The sequence below is a fragment of the Pristis pectinata genome, chromosome 8, assembly GCF_009764475.1.
Source record: "Pristis pectinata isolate sPriPec2 chromosome 8, sPriPec2.1.pri, whole genome shotgun sequence".
Taxonomy (NCBI): domain Eukaryota; kingdom Metazoa; phylum Chordata; class Chondrichthyes; order Rhinopristiformes; family Pristidae; genus Pristis; species Pristis pectinata.
This window is the reverse complement of record NC_067412.1, coordinates 70,746,320-70,758,498: the sequence shown is the minus strand read 5'-3', so window position 1 is coordinate 70,758,498 and position 12,179 is coordinate 70,746,320. Positions and strand designations below refer to the sequence as shown.

The following is a 12,179-nucleotide window of genomic DNA, read 5'->3' as shown; positions in this document are numbered from 1 at the left end:
TTTTGTTCTATTGCAGTTCTGATATTTCTTGTACAGCTCGTTTTCCCTCTGTATTTCTTATTCTTTCTATAGTGTGCAGTAGCTGCTTCTGTCCTTAATGGTATAATGAACACCATTTAAGGCCATGCAGCCACTTAAACAGTTTAAAACGCATGGGTATGATATTTCATTGTTGTAAATTATACAGAATATCAGGTTTGTTTCCTTGCCTGTAGATTTTCCACTACCCATGTGTGCTTTAATGGTATTGAATGTTGTTACTGGAGTTCAAAGAACAGAACATATCTGAGAACAGTAGTCTACTGTTTTAGCTAGGTCCTCTAGTCCTAGATTCCACCACTAGTGAAATTATCTCCCTTTGTTCTGTTTGTTCTTCATCAAGAGACAAACTTCGTGTGGGTTTAACATCTAAACATTTTTATTAACCAACAACCATCTGGCTTGCTTTCCCTCTCTTTTTATAGCCACTTTCTGTTTTCCCCCATGTGACCCCTTGCATTGCCTACTGGAAAATGTAGTTCTTTATTATAACTACATAGAACCATAGAACAATACAGCACAATACAGGCCCTTCAGCCCACCGTGTTGTGCCAACCTTCAAACCACACCTGAGACTATCTAACCCATTCCTCCCACATATCCCTCTATCTTAAATTGCTCCATATGCTTATCTAGCAATCTCTTGAACTTGACCAACATATCAGCCTCCACCACCACCACCCCAGGCTGCGCATTTCATGCACCAACCACTCTCTGGGTGACAAACCTCCCTCTGACATCTCCCTTGAACTTCCCACCCATTACCTTAAAGCCATGTCCTCTTGTTTTGAGCATTGGTGCCCTGGGAAAGAGGCACTGGTTGTCTACTCTATCTATTCCTCTTAATATCTTGCATACCTCTATCATGTCTCCTCTCATCCTCCCTTCTCTCCAATGAGTAAAGCCCTAGCTTCTTTAGTCTCTCCTCATAATCCATACTCTCCAATCCAGGCAGCATCCTGGTAAATCTCCTCTGCACCCCTTCCAACACCTCCACATCCTTCCTATAATGAGGTGACCAGAACTGGACACAGTACTCCAAGTGTGGCCTAACCAGAGTTTTGTAAAGCTGCACCGTTACTTCGCGGCTCTTAAACTCTATCCCACAACTTATGAAAGCTGACATCCCATAAGCTTTCTTGACTACCCTATCTACCTGTGAGGCAACTTTCAGTGATCTGTGGATATGAACACCCAGATCCCTCTGCTCCTCTACACTGCCCAGAATCCTGCCATTTACCTTGTACTCTGCCTTGGAATTTGTCCTTCCAAAGTGTACTACCTCACACTTCTCTGGATTGAACTCCATCTGCCACTTGTCAGCCCAGTTCTGTGTCCTATCAATATCCCTCTGTAAGCTTCGACAGCCCTCCATACTATCCACAACACCACCGATCTTTGTGTCATCTGCAAACTTGCTAACCCACCCTTCCACCCCCTCATCTAAGTCATTAATAAATATCACAAAAAGTAGAGGTCCCAGAACCGATCCCTGTGGGACACCACTAGTCACAGCCCTCCAATCCAAATGCACTCCCTCTACCACAACCCTCTGCTTTCTACAGGCAAGCCAATTCTGAATCCACACTGCCAAGCCTCCCTGGATCCCTTGGCCTCTGACCTTCTGAAGAAGCCTACCATGTGGAACCTTATCAAACGCCTTACAAAAATCCACGTAGACCACAACCGCTGCACTACCCTCATCAATCTTCCTGGTCACCACCTCAAAGGACCCTAGGAGTAATAACACATCTTCCCTCTGTAAATAAAAACAAACAATACTTTGTCCTTGTAAACCTGCCAAGAACCCTTGTCCACTCAGCAGCTTTCAATCAGTCTAAGGTGGTTTAATGGTCCTTTTTGGTCTGGTACTTGTTTTCACAGGTGTGTTGCTTTCATTTGCTGCATTACTATTGGTGTTTTCCTGGGAAATCTGGTCCACATATTCATTTTCTCCATATGCTGGCCCCTTTGGTGTACTGACAGGGGATGGGTTACATCTATGGGTTGGAGCTTGTGGTTGTAGATCCACGCGGTTCCTCCTCAGAGGTGTCCCTCGCTCCATCTGGATCTGGTATGAATGTGGATTTACTTCCTCTTGCACAACTCCTTGGATGGGCCATGTGCCAGAATCTTGATCTCAGATTTGCACTTGATCCCTAGGCTTCAGGACTGGTAGGCTTTTCGCTGTCTTGTTGTGATTCTGTTTCTGTTTTTCTTTCCCTTCCTCTCTAGCCTGCTTGACCTTGTGTTCTTCTTCAGGTGTCAACAGGTTTTCATGTATTGGAAGGTTAGTGCGTCTGCGTCGACCCATCAGCATCTGGGCTGGTGAAATGCCGTTCTGCAGTTGGGCACTTCTACTTCTGTGGAAATCCTCTCATCCACCTTGCACTTTCTTCATGAGGCCCTTCACCACCTTAACTGAACTCTCTGCTAGGCTATTAGATCTTGGGTGATGTGGGCTTGAGGTTATATGTTGAAACCCCCCCAAACATTGGCAAAGGATTCAAATTCACAGCTCAAATTGTGGACCATTGTCTGATACTACTTCACATGGAACTCCTTGCCTCACAAACACAGCTTTCAGGAACATGATAACTGCTTTGCTGGACGTTGGTTGCAGTGTCGCAACCTCTGGGTAATTAGAAAAGTAGTCTGTTACAACAATATGGCTCTTCCCATTACAGTCAAACAAATCCACTCCAACTTTGAAATATGGCCTGTCTGGTACAAGGTGTGATGTAAGTGGTTCTGCTTGCTGCTTTGGTCTGTAGGTAAGGCATATTTCACATGAAGCAGTGGTCTGGCTGATGTCTTGGTTCATTCTTGGCCAGTACATCACTTCATGTGCTCTACGTTTATATTTTTCCTCCCCAGGATGCCCTTCGTGTATCTTCTGGAGCATCTCCTTGTGTATTGACACTGGAATCACAAACCTGTTCCCTTTAAGACCATATCTTTCACTACTGACAGTTCAGCTCTGCATGGCTAATAATCCCGAATACGCATTGGACAGTCATCCTTTGCTGCTGGCCGTCCTTTCCGTATTGTATCATTGAGTACTTTCATTGTTTCATCTGCCTCTGCTGCTTTCCTAATCTGCTCTGTTCTATCTGAAGATACTGGAAGAGAGGTGACAATCATGTCAATGTAGGCCTGTATATCTGCATTAACCTGTTGGTCACTCTTTTCTGTCTTGTCGACTGCTCGAGACAGCTCACCAGCAGCAAACATATTTTCCCAGTGTGTAGATCATCTTCACATCATATTTCTGCAGCCTTATCAACATGCGCTGTATCCTCATGGGACAGTCATTCAGTGGTTTGGACATAATTGAGACCAATGGTTTATGGTCTGTCTCCACTTCAATAGCTTGCATCATAGATGTACTGATTGAACCTTTCACATGCATGTGTACTGGCGAGAAGCTCTTTCTCTATTTGTGCGTAGTTGGTTTCCACACTTGTTAAAGCCCTTGATGCATAGGCCACAGGTTGCCATGTGCCATCATGCTGCTGCAGTAGTACTGATCCAAGGCAGTGCTGGGGCGCATCAGATGATATCCTGATACACCTTTCCGCATCATAAAACTTCAGCATGGGCTTTTCAGTCAGGACCCTTTTCAACATCTGGAAACACTCTTCTTGCTCATGAAAACACATCCATTCATTTTGTTGCTCAAGGAGTGACCTAAGTGGTGCTGACACTGTTGACAGTCGAGGGATGAACTTAGCCAGGTAAGTCACCATCCCTAAGAAACATCTCACCTCCTCTTTGTTTTGGGCCCTCTCCATGTTTTCAATGGCTGATGTCTTTCTTGGGTAAGGCTTCACTCCCTCTTCAGATATGACATCTCCTATGAAGGTCAGTGTCTTAACACCAAACTCACATTTCTCTTTATTTAATTTCAAATTGACATTCCTTGACACGTCATTCACGTGTCTCAGTCAAATGTCATGTTCCTCCTTGGTGGACCCCCAGACAATGATGTCATCCATCATGGTCTCAACACCAGGTGTGCCCTCAAAAATCATGTAGATGGTTTTATGGTAGACTTTTGGTGCGGACAGGATCCCATATGGCAGCTGAAGATAGCGATATCTTCCCTGTGGTGTGTCAAAAGTACAGTCTTCAATTTGCCTCATCAAACTTCATCTGCCAAAACCCAGATGATGTGTCGAGCTTGCTAAACCATTTGGCACCTGAAAACCGAGACATGATCTCCTCCCGTGTTGGCAATTTAAAATGTTCTCTCTTGATGGCTTTATTGAGATCTCTTGGGTCTAGACATAGCCGCAATGCTCCATTTTTCTTTTACACAATGACCAGTGAACTCTCCCAATCTGCTGGTTCTTCAATTCTCTGTATGATATTCATCCATTCCATGCATGCTAGTTCTTTAAGTTTCCCTAAGATGAAATGGAACTTTCCTGCATGCGTGGATAACAGGAGTCACTGCCTCATCTATGTGAATTTTGTGTGCACCAGGTAAGCATCCGAACCCCTCAAAGACATCTGCATACTCTTCCATGAGCGTTGTGTGGTCATTTTTGGTATGTGAAGCTACTATGAAAACTCTTTTCACTAGGTTGAGCGTTTCACATGCACTCAGACCTAATATTGGCTATACTCTCTTTTCTACAATCAGTAGCTGTGATTTTAAGTGCTGCCCTTTGTGCTTACAGGTCACCATACAGCCCCCTTTACTGGAACTTTCCAGTGTAGCCTGTCACTTTTAACTTCACAGGGTAAATCTTACTCTTAACTGTGAGAGTCTTGTCATCCATGGATATCAGATTCACCTGAGCTCCGGTGTCAAGCTTGAGTGAAATTACTGTCTCATTTACAGTTACTGGAACAATGCATTCTGTTTTACCAGCAGCCACAGTCTTTACAGAATCCACAAAGAATTCCTCCATTTCCTCATCAACTGTGAGCACCTTTCTCTTGTTAGCCCCAGCTTTGCAGCACCTCTCAAAGTGATTCTTCCCACAGCTATTGCAGGACTTCCCATAAGCAGGACACATCCTTGGAATGTGTCTACCTCCACATCTGCTGCATTTGCTGTTTGAGCCTTCCTCTTTGCTTTGCTGTTGCTTTCGGAAATGCCTTGTGTGCTGCTTCTGTTTTCACAGCATGCGTTGTTGTGTCTGCCCTGTGCAGCTCCTTAGCTTGTGCTCGTGTGGTTTCTGCTGACCTACACATATTCACTGCCTTTTCCAGTGTCAAATCTTTTTCACGCAACAGTCTTTCTCTCTGAGTCCATTATCTGGAATTCCACAAACTATTCTGTCTTTAACTAGTGAGTTTCTCAAATCTCCAAATTCACAAGACTTTGTGTGAAGCTCAGCTAAGTATTGGTCGAAGCTAACACCTAGCTTCTGGTCACAGGAAAAGAATTTATCTCTCTCAAGTGTGATGTTTTTACTTGGGATAAAATACTCCTCAAATTTTTCCATCAAGGTGCCCAACTCAAAAGCTGTCTCATCAATTTGAAAGCTGTTATAAATGTCCAAAGCATCTTCACCAACTACGTGCTGAAAAAGATGCTTTCAATTTTTCCTCATTCCCTCTCGCTCCACTAGCATCTAAATGTGTTGAATCACTGTTTGAAGTGTTTCCAATTATCGGTTAGATTGCCAGTAAACTGCATAGGTGTGGGGGGACTTAGCTTATCCCTAACTGGAACTCTGGGGTTTCTCACCTGAATCTCCCTTGGCAAATCTGGTGACTGTTGAACTTCAGGAACAATGTGCTCTCTCGCCACGTCGGCCGGCTTTTTCTCCGTCTTATTACAGCTTTTCTTTCGTACTCACTGAATCTCTTTCTCAATTGCACACACTATTCACTACTCTCCCTGTTCAGACCTCACTCCAACTTCTGACACCATGTTATGTTTGTTCTTCATCAAGAGACAAACCACGTGGGTTTAACATCTGAACATTTTTATTAACCAACAAATTTGTTTTCCCTCTCTTTTTACAGCCACTTCCTGTTTCCCCCATGTGACCCCTTGCATTGCCTACTGGGAAGTGTAGTTCTTTATTATAACTACATAATAACACACCCTTTTTCCTTTTACACCTTGAAAAATCTCTTACAATCACTTTACTTATAATAAGCAATATTGTTAACAACTGGCACCGAAGAATTTTCTATTGAAAGTCCTTCTGCCTGATATATTTGGAAAAGAGGAGAGAATGTTACCAGGTAGCGGAAGTTCTATTATCATCATCTGTATCCACATGCTGCAAACAGAAATAAGCAAGCCGCCTTTTGGTAGATAATTAATATGCAAGGAGCCTCCTATTCCCAAAAGATTCTGGATGGTAGATCCAAAAGCACAATCTCATCTTCCCTCTTGAGTATGTAACAGCTCTTGGGACTTGAATTTATCAATTTTAAGTAACCATCCTATTCTTCCTCACTCCCTCCCTCCACAGATGTGGCTTTAACTTTGTCTCAGTTTTTCTTTTTTCTATCTCTGATTCAAACTGCAGCTTTTTAAAGTATTGTTACATTAACAACTTTGACCTGTAAACACAGACTTTCTCTGTGTTCCCTCCCTCCTCTGCCTGCCCCCTGCAATTTAAAATACATTTATTTTTTCACTTTTCCAGTTCTGATGAAGGATCCTTGATCTGAAACGTTGACTCTGTTTCTCTGCTGCCTTCAAGCATTTTCTGGTTTTGTTTTGGACTTCCAGCATCTGCAGTTTTCTGCTCCACTGGACTATATGGATGTCTAACTTGTTTTAATCATGGTTGCTTACTTAGAGACATCCTAATCACAGTATGTCAGCCCTCTGTTAAAATGCCTGCTATTAAGATACCTTTGGCCAAGTTTTCAAGCTCTAATAAACCTCACTGATTGTAACCATGGAGATTTATTTCTACATTGTCCTACCTTCAGCTGCGGTGTTCTACCATGTGATTAACTACCATGTGTTCTATATTAAGTTGGGTTCAAACCATATTTCCTGCTTTTAACTTCTTTAATTATAGAAGCTACAGCTTGAATTGTAGTTCTTCATCACTAATGTTGGCCATAAATGTTGACATTAGTAGAATTCCTTGTTACATGGTAGAATTTGTATTTTACAGATCATGAAATAAGTTAATGGCTTCTATATATTTTAATGCCTTGACCACCAGAGCTATGTGGAATTATATATTCCCTGGGCGTGCCAGTTATTTGTCTTCAGCTATGCACTTTGACACTGACATATCCCAGTATTAAAGCAATGGTTTGAATCAGTCGTCAAGAGTAATCTTACAACTGTAAACTCGTTTTATACTTTCAAACTGTTCAATTTTTCATTAGTTGAATGGATAAATAAAGCATATTAAAATGTTCCCACTGCTCCATTATCACAATCCCATCTCCAAGTTAATAAATTACTATTCAAATCCTACTCTGCAGATGACAGAATATAATCGATGTCGACACTGAGTGCCACGCTGTTGGAGATGTCATCTTCAAAGAGAAGTTAAATCCAAGCCCAATCTGCCTCTCAGTGTGGATATCAAGACTTTATGGCATTATTCAAAGAACATCAAGTTTTCCTGGCCAATACTTGTCCCTCAAACAGAATCGCTTTCAAAGGACAAGGTTATCTGGATATTTTCTCAGTACTATTTGCAGAACAATCTGCATGCTAATCGTCCAATATATTTTGTAGCTAAAAGCAATGACTGCAATTCCAGAGCATTTCATTGGGTGTAAAACATGTTGAGCTATTGCACAGTCATGAAATGAGCTAAATAAATCCAAGTTCTTGTTCTTTGACAGTACAAAATAACTGAAATACACAAAGAGCAAAAATTAATCCTTGGCTGCAAGCTGTGCACACATCCTTTGCCTCTAAGATTTGGTTGCATTGAAGCCGATTTTGAAAATTGAATACAACTTGAAGCCACTTTTAAATATGTTCAATTAATGTATGTAACTGAAGAAAAGTTTCCACCTTCCATTTGCAAAATGCTACAATTCACTGCTGAGTTCCAATCAAACAGCAGCAGATTGTTTACTCGGGAGTTGTGCCCATCTGATTATTTCACAGGTACTGCAGTAGTCAGTAAGACAAATGCTGCACTCTGGACAGATGGACGTTATTGGATTCAAGCTGAACGTCAGATGGACTGCAACTGGGAGCTCAACAGAGGGGAAAGTAAGCCTCAACAATAAGTGACTTGTTTGTTCAATTTTGAATGGCCTGGTATCATGTTAGTAACTTAATTATTGTTTCTCTTAGCATTGATCGTAAATTGGATTCTGCAAGAAACAAGAGAAGGAGATATAGTCGCTGCTGATCCCTTTTTGTTTTCAGTTGGTAAGGAAACATTCTTTTACATTCTTAGTGCTCTGTTCATTATCAACATTGTTAAATCAAGACTCAATTCAGTCGTTAATTCTAACTCGTATTTTCCAAGGACCTCCAACTTTCACATCATGCTTTGTCTAGCCTTCCTCCTGCAATCATCAAGAATGTAGAACCCAGGGTTGGATGACTATTATCTTCCCTTACTTTTGCTAATTTCATTCAATGGCTGGAAACACTTTCAAATATCACCTGGCCCCAGCTGTTGAATTCCTCTTCCAGCCACAAATTGGTGATGATCCTCCTTTAAGATTTGAAACATGTGTTTCTGAGTTTCAATTTCATTTTTCTGTAAATGAGTGAAATACCATTATTTGGTTAAAATTCCTGATGGAGCAAGGCTGCAACATGATAAATCTTCTTGACAAAAAGAGCAACAAGCTTATGAAGGGACTGCACACCCCAGCTCAAACACATTTATTTCACTCTCTTCTGCTTAAATTTTAATGTAGCACTGAAACTGGTTTCTCATATTACACTATTCTATTTCCTTATAAAACAGGAGGACTCTGTTTGGCCCATGTCTCTGCCAGCTCTCAGCAATCCCATCAGTGCCATTCCCCTAAACTCATTGCAACCTGTTCTCTCTCCTATGCCCATCGATCCTCCCAACCTATAGTGGCCAAGTAAACTACCAGCACATCTCTGGGATGTGTGAGCATCCAGAAAAACCCCCACAGACACAGGGAGAACATGTATACTCCACAGAGACAGCACTTGAGGTCATTGTTGAACCCAGCAGAATGAGTGCTGCACTATTGTACTGCCCACTGTACCACGATGCCACTTCAAAAAGGACCATGATACTGACTTCAACCCAAGTCCACACCTTTCTTTTCGTACCTCCTATTCTGTCCAAGGTGAGTTCAACACCATCTCCAACCATGAACATCATCTCTTTCTGCTCCTCACCTGGTCTCTGTCCATGCTCTGCTCGTTTTCATCATTAATAACACAGCAAGGAACTTAATTCTCACCAACACTTTCCAATGCTTCCTTGTTAACATTCTTCCATCCTGTTCTTAGCTGCACCACTGATGGCATAGACAGTATTGCGAACAAAAGAGAATAGTAGCTGGACAAGAAACATATCAAAGGGAGAAGTAAAAGTGAGTGAAGTTGAGAAAGTCTGAGGGAAATAGGTGGCTTGTCGGATGCAGGAACAAATGATCGCTGATTAATAGAAAGTATATAGAGTTCATGAAAAGTCAAATTTAAGGGACAATGATACATTTTAACACTTGTAGAGGTCAAGGGAGAAAAATTGCATAAAACAAATTTAGGGTAGATACTTGAAATGTTTTTTGGGAAGTGTTGGGAAGGAAATGGGAAGAAGTGGCAAACTGGGTTTCATATTGGGAAATACTCCACTAGGTGATCTTATGAGTTGAATAATAACAGTAAAAGTGAAATACATCCATTAATATTGTCAATGGCAATGGTCATAAAATGGAAGTAGGGATATTAATCTACAAATATTGAAGACAATTTAAGGTAAATCAAAGATTTGAATCTTTGAATATTGTAGTATGATAACATTTCATAGTTAATAAATTAGGATGCAGGAGTGTCTTCGTGTGAGATGTGCTTTAGAAGGAATCTTAAAATGAAATTCCACCTTTGTTAATTCAGGCAATAGTAACAGTCTTAGTACACAAACCAAAGAGGAACAGTGAGTTCTTCTGATGTCCTGACCAAATACTACCAAGAAAAGATTCATTGTCTTTTCACCTTTGCTCTTTGTAAAATACATCAGATACAGAATTTGCCTAGATACTTCAGAATGTATCTTCACGTACAATGAACTGAATAAAGTGTTATCAACATTTTTGATGCAGCTACTCTATACTATCAGAGCAATTAATACATTCTGATTTTTTTTTAAACAGTGCAGTGGGAGAGTTACAACAAGGCTTTGGTTCAAGGCAAACGTCAATTTGTTTCCAAAGAATCCAACTTGGTGGATATCGTCTGGGGTGAGGAGCGTCCACCAAAACCGACAGAGGATATTTTCAAAGTACCTGTTAAGTTCGTGGGTAAATTATTTTTTTAGTTAACTTTAAAAGAAAGTTCTTTCAATATTATGGAAGAAAATCATGCTCTTATTTTTGACATTTTAAAAACAAGGTTAATTATAGCTCTAACCTGAAGAAACTTAATTATGAAGAGTATCCCAGGCATTCTAAGACAATTTAAATGCAAACAACCTAATGGGAGTTTGATTGGCAAGGATTTGATGGGCTGAAGGGCCATTTTCTGTGCTGCATTTCACAGTGATGCTCTAACTTCAAAGTTATCTTAAGGTTTTTCTGTAAGCTGGGAAATTTGCTCAACCATGGTGTGGGATAGCTCTTCAATCTGTCTAGGGTTACATTGAAATGGGTGTGGTACTGGAAGACTGTTGACATCCATGTAAGTGAACCCTAGCAAGAGGAAACGCTTACAGAAAAAGTGGAGGGAAAAATAAAATTAATATGAATGAAAGCACACGGAGGCTTTATTTGGGATATGATTTCAACAGCAGTTTCTAATTTCCCTAAAAGTAGTAAATTCATGTGTTTGGTTTAGGATTAGCATGTGCTACCTGACACCAACTCACATAACTGACTCAGCCATGTGGGATATAGGCAATAAAGCATGCCATTACATCAACAGTGGTACCTGAGGGATCAACACAACAATCATAATATCACAGGAATTATAGAATGATGAGCACTTTTTTGTTAGTTCCTCCTGTACTTTCCCTACTTCAGGTAGAAATCATAATGACAACACAAAATAAAGTCTGAAAATAACACTTCCTTTCCACAGAACCAAATAAATGGTTTCCCTCTTGTTAGAACGTAGTCAATGACTCAAAGCACCTTAGCTAAAGTATCTAAATTATTCATTGTTTATTCAATGGGCTCAAAGTAATTTCTGTGACGCCCCCCCCACCCCTTCTGTTGTAAAATTAATAGGAAACTATTCAACCTTCATGGTCTCTACTCCAAAGCTAAGACATCCAAACTCTCAGACATCAATTTATAGAAAGTAGATAATGTTTTTGTGCATGCACGCCAAGAGGCAGGGGGCATCAATTCACCTTTGAAACTTCCTCTTCAGTGTATGAATAGATGGGCCTTAAGTTAAACAACAGTTAGATGTATATCCTCGGCATTCTGCCTCTATTACGCAGCACCATCCCCGACAATCAAGAAATATGATGACACAAAAACGTTATGTATTTTGGGAGCCAAGGCAAATATCAGTAATGAAATTCACCACTGCCTCCAGTGTGCCAACACAGCCTTTAGATGACTGATAATAAGATTTTTTCAAGGTGAAGATCTCAAGTGCAACACAAAGCTCGCATTCTATTTGGCAACAATGAGCTCTGCATTCTGGTCTACTTTAGAGATACAAACTGCCAACAGTAGGAATCTGATTGCAGTGGAAAAGTACAACAAACACTATCCCAACAACATCCTCCTAGTCACTGGCAGGATAAGCAATTCTACATCAGCGTTCGCTCCCAGGCCAACATCGCCATTATCGCTGGAGAGAGTGCAGAGCAGATTCACCAGGATGTTTCCTGGGCTGGAGGACTTTTGTTATAAGGGGAGATTGGGTAGGCTGGGTTTGTTTTCCCTGCAGTGAAGGAGGCTGAGGTTGATGCTTATTGAGGTATTTAAAATTAAAAGAACCATGGATAGGGTAGATAGTCAGAATCCTTTTCCCATAGAAGTATCAAGGACAATATGTCATAGGTTTAAGCTGA

The 12,179-nt window shown here is 41.0% G+C and overlaps 1 protein-coding gene across 1 annotated transcript in view; it reads left to right on the top strand.

Moving 5' to 3' along the window:
- Positions 1-12,179, top strand: part of xpnpep2 (X-prolyl aminopeptidase (aminopeptidase P) 2, membrane-bound) — an 86,676-nt gene that overhangs the window by 34,570 nt on the left and 39,927 nt on the right. Inside the window, exons 6-8 of the mRNA XM_052022309.1 lie at positions 8,102-8,209; positions 8,294-8,371; positions 10,309-10,455. Coding sequence (XP_051878269.1) covers positions 8,102-8,209; positions 8,294-8,371; positions 10,309-10,455 — 333 coding nt within the window. The remainder of the gene's footprint in view (positions 1-8,101; positions 8,210-8,293; positions 8,372-10,308; positions 10,456-12,179) is intronic.